The sequence below is a fragment of the Styela clava genome, chromosome 10, assembly GCF_964204865.1.
Source record: "Styela clava chromosome 10, kaStyClav1.hap1.2, whole genome shotgun sequence".
Lineage (NCBI taxonomy): Eukaryota > Metazoa > Chordata > Ascidiacea > Stolidobranchia > Styelidae > Styela > Styela clava.
In genome coordinates, this window is record NC_135259.1 from 15252123 (window position 1) to 15259685 (window position 7563).

Here is a 7563-nt window from a genome sequence, read left to right on the forward strand (position 1 = left end):
AGTGACCAGTGCACGGTAAATGGAAAAAAATAAAGGAAAAATCAGGCGCCTCCGTGGAAAATCATATAGAAACTGGAAAGGAAAGGATGTGCCCAATCGTCAACCAGGGCCACCATGTAGATCTGCATTCTGTAGCAAAGTCAAAACTCGCCAGTGTAACGTTGTAGATGAAGATCAAATACTTCCTATGTTCATTAAATTTTGGTCTATGACGACTTGGAATGAACGCAAAATATTCATAAATACTCTGGTTGGGACACATGAGGTTAAACAACAAAGATCATCCGGTGTATCTAGGAGAAAATCTTAATATGTTTACCAACTAAAGCTTCCGAATGGTTCTGAGCTGCAAGTCTGCAAAGAAATGTTTGCTTCCACGTTTGGGATGCCTTGCAGAACTTTGGTATCTTGGATTAAAGATAAACCTCTTCTAACCAAACAGCTGTTGTTCAAGCAGGTCCGAAAAGTGGAAAGTGTGCAAAAGTAAGTGAAAGGGATAGAGAGTTTATAAAAGAGTGGCTCAGCACACTACCAACTGTAGACTCCCATTATTGCAGAAAATTGCCAAGTTACAGAAACATAAAATTTTTGTATCCAGGCACCACAATATCTGCCCTCCACAGACATTACCAAAATGTTGCAGAGGAAGAAAACAGTAGGGTCGTTAGTGAAGCTTATTTCAACGAGATTTTCCACAGATATAAATACTCAGTTTTCATTCCCCGAAAGGATCAGTGTGATAAGTGTGTAGGTTACAAACATGGTAACATGAGTACAGTTGAGTATAGCTTGCATATCAAACTGAAGGATGATGCTAGAAAAGAAAAAATAACCGACAAAGATTCTGCAAGTGCAAATAAATCCGTTTGGACGATGGATCTACAGGCCGTGCTTTTATGTCCTAGAACGAGAGCTAGTACCTCATATTACAGAACTAAGCTACAGGTACACAATTTCACTTTATATGATACGAAAACAAAAGCAGGTTACTGTTACGTCTGGAATGAAACTGAAGGCAATCTTTCTAGTGAAGTATTTGCTTACTTGCAGTTTGAGCATTTTAAGCGAATCATTTGTAATAATCCCGAAATGAAGCATATCATAGTTTGGAGCGATGGATGTGGTTACCAAAATAGGAATAGCACGGTAGCCAATGCATATTCTAGTCTGACAAGAACTTACAACATAGATATAGAGCAAAAATTTTTGGTGGCTGGACATACACAAATGGAATGTGACTCGATGCACAGCGTCATTGAACGAAAGATCGTAGGCGACATTTTTTCTGAAAGAGATTTGATCGTACTTATGGAATCCGCAAGAATCCATCCATCACCCTATCATGTTCGCCAAGTGAGGCACACTGATTTCAAAAGAATGAATCAATTGTTCCTTCAAAGCATTAGACCCGGAAAAAGAGTAGGAGATCCCAGAGTGCATGATTTGCGTGCCCTGAAGTACGAAAGTGATGGTAATATTCGTTACAAGCTTTCGTTTAAGAAAGAAATTTGGAAAGCGCTACCACACCGTGTACAGAATGTTCAAAGTCAATGGGTGCCAATGTTCAGATCTCGTATTCCAGTTTGTGCAAGGAAATTTAATGATCTTCAAGAAATGAAATCAATTATGCCAATTGACTGTCATCCTTTTTATGACAACCTTCCTCACGAGCAGATTATACAAACTTAAATGAAGTATACTACTATAAATTCATGATTACAGTTGTTTGTTTATGTTGATGTTTTAGGTTCCAAAGAGTTATTTATGTTTTGATTCTATTATATTGTTTGTTGCTTGAGTTGTGAAATTTTAGATTCCTTGTATCAATTGAATACAATACATCTGGCCTGTGGGCTGACATCTATTCTTATGATCATCAAAGCCAAATTATGATTAAGGAGGAATATCGAATTTTGACTTGGCTTTCGTGTCATATTAATTTAATGGAAGTCACTCTCTCATTATTTGCCGAATGGACTTTTACAAAGTATATAGGTCAAGCGAACGTACAGAGAAAATATAGGGCGAAGATGTGAATAATATTGCCTAACGCAGGGTGCGGGAATAAAAAAAATGCCTAAGTCAATTTTAGCGCATATAAAATAGAATTTGGAAATTATAGATATCCTAAAATAATTAAAAATTTGATAAGATAAATCTAGATAAAAAAAATTTTGAAATAGATTGAAAAATGGGAAAGTTATAAAGTTTTTTTTGATTTACTCAAAATGTTAAAATTTGACTTAGGCAATTTTTTTTATTAGTCTGACGATATCGCATATTCTCACAAAGTTTGCTAATTACTCTTTAGGACGGAAAGATATGTAATATATCGATGACAAAACTAACTACAATCTAAAATAATTAACGGTTTGTGGTTATAATAAAATACCACGTTTTAAAAAAATATTGTGACATCTTATAACTAATATTTTTATTATCGCAGATTCAAGCGTCTATTTTTTTTTTTTATCAAATCAAAAGTCAAGTACGAAGTTCACAATGTTATACTGAACTGTAGTTAATCAAGCAAGGTCATAGTTGATCCTCAAGCAGTTTGCATCGGTGAGTTCCGTGTACCGGAACAGATATACTGAGTTGTAATCAGAGGAAGCTTTAGAAATGAATTATGTTTATGACTATTTAAATTATTTCATCTTCCGATTAGATTTAACATCAAAGCTAGAAAAGGTTTGTTGTTATTTTTTACATTACTTCGTGTGGTTGATGCTGAACATGTAAGAAGAGACTTTCTTTCATTCATCAATGATATTTCTATTTTGTAAGCAGGTAAAGCAATTATTGGAATAAAATTGTTAGCATTCGATAATCACATGTCAGGTTAATAACTCAAATATTGACTATCCACTACAATACACTACGTAATAAACCATTAGATTTTTTTTTATAAATAATGAATGCTAAAAATTGAAGTGTCATTCCCGTAAGTGGGAAATCCAACTGATTATTGTTTATTAGTAAAAATTATTTCGTTTGTCGAGAAAATATGTAACGACAATATAAGAAATATAAAAGGATTGAAATAAATTTAATTGTCAAATGTGGTCCCCTCGTATACCTAATGTACCTCGTATACCTAATGTACCTCGTATACCTAATTGTCACATTCTTTATTTATTCACATGTTGTCTTGTTGGACTAAAACTATTTGATATATTTTTCTGTTATTTTTGTTTAGATATTTTTAGTTAGCTTGCTCAGTTTGGCAATATTGAAAAAGTTTTACAGAAGCTGAATTGCACAAAAAGATATGTGTGAACCAGGTAATTTACTTTTCATGTTGTTGGTTGAGCTTGTAATGGTTGCAGCTTTCTGAAAATATTTTGTCTGGTAGTTTCTGGAAAGCTTTCTATACGGTTTGGTATAGTCACTGTACAATTAGAACAAGAATATAGTAGAGATTTTACAACTTTTGAAATAAAACGCATTCTTCTTTCTTATCTATATACCAATGCCAGACAAAATTTGGCAACAAACCAGATTTGAAATTTTGTTATCGTCGGGTACTTCGTATTATTAAAATGGACTAGAGTTAAAAACCTTATTTGAAATTAATCTTGAAATTCCTATATAAATTAATTATTGAATACTTTGTTCAAAGCAACTAATTCCAATATATGTTCAGGATCATGCGCAAGAAGGAATCTCTGGGTGATACTCACAAACGTATTAATTGTTGTTTTACTCGGAGTGGTTGCTGGAGTGGCCATTGCTGTGTACATGCAGCAGAATAGCAAGGCAAGTGGTGGTATTGAAACCACCACACACAATACTTCTAGCACCAACAGTACTGCTTCGGAAATTACTATGCAAAATGCAGGGAGTGCCAATACCCAACCGACAACTCAGAATAGCATCCTAGAATTGACTACTCAAATTGTGGGGAGTACCAATCATCAACCAACAACTCAGAATATCAACTCAGAATTAACTACTCAAATTGTGGGGAGTACCAATCATCAACCAACAACTCAGAATATCAACTCAGAATTAACTACTCAAATTGTAGGGAGTACCAATCATCAACCAACGACCCAGAATAATCCTTCTGAAACGACTCCCGCCCCAAGTATGCTACCAGGTAAAAAGTTGCGTGTAACTAACGCGTTTCAAATTTCCATACCTAAAAAACAATCAATAACTACTTTTGAATATTTTATTTCATTATATGACAAAAGATTGCCTTTTTTAGATTTTTTTGTGTGTGTAAAGCATACAAAAATTCTTGGTATTGGGCAATCTACAAGCAAAAAAATATTAAACAGTGAAACCTCATGTTCGAAAATATCACTGTTGCATACTTTTTATGCTATAGTCTATGTTTGGATTCTCCCGGACTATTTCATTATTGTTACTGTTGTTAATGCGATTGCCCCATAATTGACAGCTTTTTCATTATGTATGACTGATATTTCTCACAGATTGTCAGAGTAGAGTCAACAATGTTTCTATCGCTGGAGCCAACATATCATGGATCAATAACACCGGATCGTGCATGTTCGCTTTCTACTATCGACCAACATTAATAACCTACAACAAGGTAAAATAATGTTGGACACGTAATGTACTTATGCATCGTTTTGGTATTTTTATTATTATGGTATTATTAGAATTCTTTTTCTCATTCTTATTCCTATTGTTACCAAAAATCGCCTTTTTCATTAAATATTGGATAAATTGCTTTGAAATTTTCAGCGTTAAATATTGTATTTTTTGTTAGAAGGCTACTACTTTTATATATTTCAAAAATTTCTGTGGGCTCCAAGGGATTTGTTGTTTGTTTGTGATGACGTCAACAAAATTAAAAATTGCGCAACCTGTGGCGGCACTGCGTTCGTTAATTGGTGGTCAGGCGAAGTCGTGAACACTGCGGCATCGGTAGTCTACTGCGACAGATTGCATACCCGTACTACTTCGTTTTGGCTTTCGTGTCCATACATTCGAGCATCTCTTTCGTGTCACTAATATTTAATAATCGCTGACGATGAATAATCAAAATAAGTCAATTTAAAACGAAGAATGTTTCGATGTAAATATCTTGCGTTTCTCTGGTCTATACATCAATATCAATTTTATCTCATTTTTTTAACATTATCGTTTTTTTGCTGTTGTTGTTGCTCCTGCGGTTAATTGAATTTTATTGTATGTATTAAAACAATACTCTTACTATTCAATAACAGAGTGCTTCATTTTGTGAGAAGAACGGTGGAAGTATCGGGCAAATTGATAATGCACGTACACATGAGAAAACTAATGCCGCGATTCGCAGCCTCACTTCAGACTTTCCTGTTTACATTTGGATTGGATTGCAAATTGATCCTGTGGTAAATACTTTTAATCATCGTTTCTACTTTCTAATAAAAGTCAACAAATAAAATTGATACTAAATTGCTTCAAGATCTATAGTTTACAGCAGGGGTGTGCAAACTGCGGCCCGCGGGCCAAATGCGGCCCTCAAGGAAAAATTGTGCGGCCTGCGGAGAAGATCTGGTACGTGCGAGCAATTCCAATCCCTTTGCGTCGCAAAGCATATACCATTGTCACTGTCATTCTAGCAAAACTAACTGGAAAAATTCTGTTGCAAAATTGAATAGCAATAGCACCCCTAACATAACGTAAGATCAATATCAAAAAGAAACAATTTTTTGTGACTGAAAAAAGAAGGGCTATCTTAAATAAAAGTGCGGCCCGCTGCTTTACTCATTTACTTGTATCTGTCCCTCATATAATAAAGGTTGCACACCCCTGGTTTACAAAATAGATTTTTGGTCGCTCGGGCTTTCCATATATAGAAATGCTATAAATTGAGCACTGAGCACCCATCTTGAGCACTTTACTGCATAAACTATAAAGACATGAAAATATGAAGTTGATTCCGATCTGCGTGTTGTCGCCAAAATGTTTTGCCAAACTTTTTTCCTTATTTCGAATGAAATCACTTTTGTCGAAAATCTGTTGATAATATTCCTATAAAAAATATATATATTAGTTGATATTATGGTTGCATAGTTATGCAAGGATAGCCGTAAATGAATTTTAAATGTTTTATGATACAGGTAGTAAAAGTCGTTTCCTGTAAATAAACAAATCTTTGAATATTCTACAGAGTCGAAACACAACGTTCCCCAGTTCAAGAGCCTATACCAATTTCCAGGAAATAAACCCTAATCCAGAATATACTAACGTCATTGCATATGTTACAAATTCGACCGGATATATGAAAAATGTATCCCCAAAAATAAGTAATCGGGGTGCTATTTGCTTCCTATAAGCTGATTAATTCATCTGTATAAACTTCGCCTTCAACCAAGAGTTTAGTAGAGAAATTCGGCAAGTTTCTTTTGCGGGAAAATTCTTGCCATCGTCCGTTTACAAGAATGCTGTTTTCTTTTACAATATATATGACATTTTAAAAACAAAATATGTGTTACTACCAGAAACCTATTTAAATACATAATTGTATTCGTCATTATAATAAATAAAAAATAAAAAAATTTTCAATCATAAAACTCTAATCCGGCTGTTAAATTCCATTGCAAAACTAACAATATTAATAGAATTCAAGTTTGCAATTATGAAAAGCTTGTAGAAAGTCAATGACGTTTTTTCATGCAATTATTTGGTTCAAAATAATAATGATCCGAATAAAATAAACATGAGGGTTAGATTACTCTGATTGCTTTTCAAAGATGTTTTAAATTCTTTGTTTGCAAACTAGTTTTAAACCTAGCTACATTGAAAATGAGTAACATTTTCATTTTATGTGGTGTAATGAACCTTCTGTTGAACTCTGGCTTTTTGTATGACTGCTTTAATAAAATATAAGTCAATTGATATTGGGGTATTCAGAAATGGCAAAAATGAGTAATAAAACCGAAGACAATTTTGTTGTTTTCTTATGAAGTGGGTATGTGTACTTCTCAGTTTAGGTGAATCAGCTCTTAGGCCTTAACCTAAATAATATTTTGTTGGACCAAGGTTTAGATTAGGGTCGGGTAAGTCTGATCTACTGTCTCGGTTGCTTCAGTTGCAAACATGTTTTTCTGGGATACTCTCTTATAAACACGAAATATTAAACACATTCAAGGTGGGTCAATGTCCAATTTTCATGACAGGAAATGCTTTGAAGTAGTCATATAAAATGACTCAATATTTTTATAAATTACAGTGTGCTTTTTTCGAACTTTGATTTTTAAATTCAGTGATTTGATGAAATATTATCGAACTAATATAATCTGCATTAGAATCGCATGATAGGAAACATGAATTAGACAAACCAAATTAAAAAATGTTCTGAATGCATTCTCCATTCATGAACTTTCGGAAATCACATATACAGATAAAATTAGAAAAATATTCCTATAATACAGGGGAGGAGATAAAACCACAAAAGAATATCCACAGATATTTTACATACATTGTCAAAAAGTACTTATTCATCAGTGACAATCAAGTCAAGCCATATTTATTTTACTGAATCCCGTGGGTTGGCACCGCCATTGAAATCATTAAAGAAAATTAGCACGAGGACACCAAGAAAAA

The 7563-nt window shown here is 33.8% G+C and overlaps 1 protein-coding gene across 1 annotated transcript; it reads left to right on the top strand.

The window, feature by feature from the left end:
- Positions 1 to 2711: 2711 nt before the first annotated feature.
- Positions 2712 to 6904, top strand: LOC120338271 (uncharacterized). The gene is made up of 6 exons (XM_039406244.2): positions 2712 to 2790; positions 3200 to 3284; positions 3647 to 4102; positions 4443 to 4561; positions 5202 to 5345; positions 6128 to 6904. The coding sequence occupies exons 2-6, from the start codon at positions 3272 to 3274 to the stop codon at positions 6290 to 6292; spliced, it is 897 nt and encodes a 298-aa protein (XP_039262178.2). The 5' UTR covers positions 2712 to 2790; positions 3200 to 3271; the 3' UTR covers positions 6293 to 6904.
- The last annotated feature ends 659 nt before the right edge of the window (positions 6905 to 7563 follow it).

Coding starts and splice junctions, on each gene's coding strand:
- LOC120338271 (XM_039406244.2), top strand. Junction 4,103..4,442: donor CGCCCCAAGTATGCTACCAG/GTAAAAAGTTGC, acceptor TATTTCTCACAG/ATTGTCAGAGTAGAGTCAAC. Junction 5,346..6,127: donor GATTGCAAATTGATCCTGTG/GTAAATACTTTT, acceptor AATATTCTACAG/AGTCGAAACACAACGTTCCC.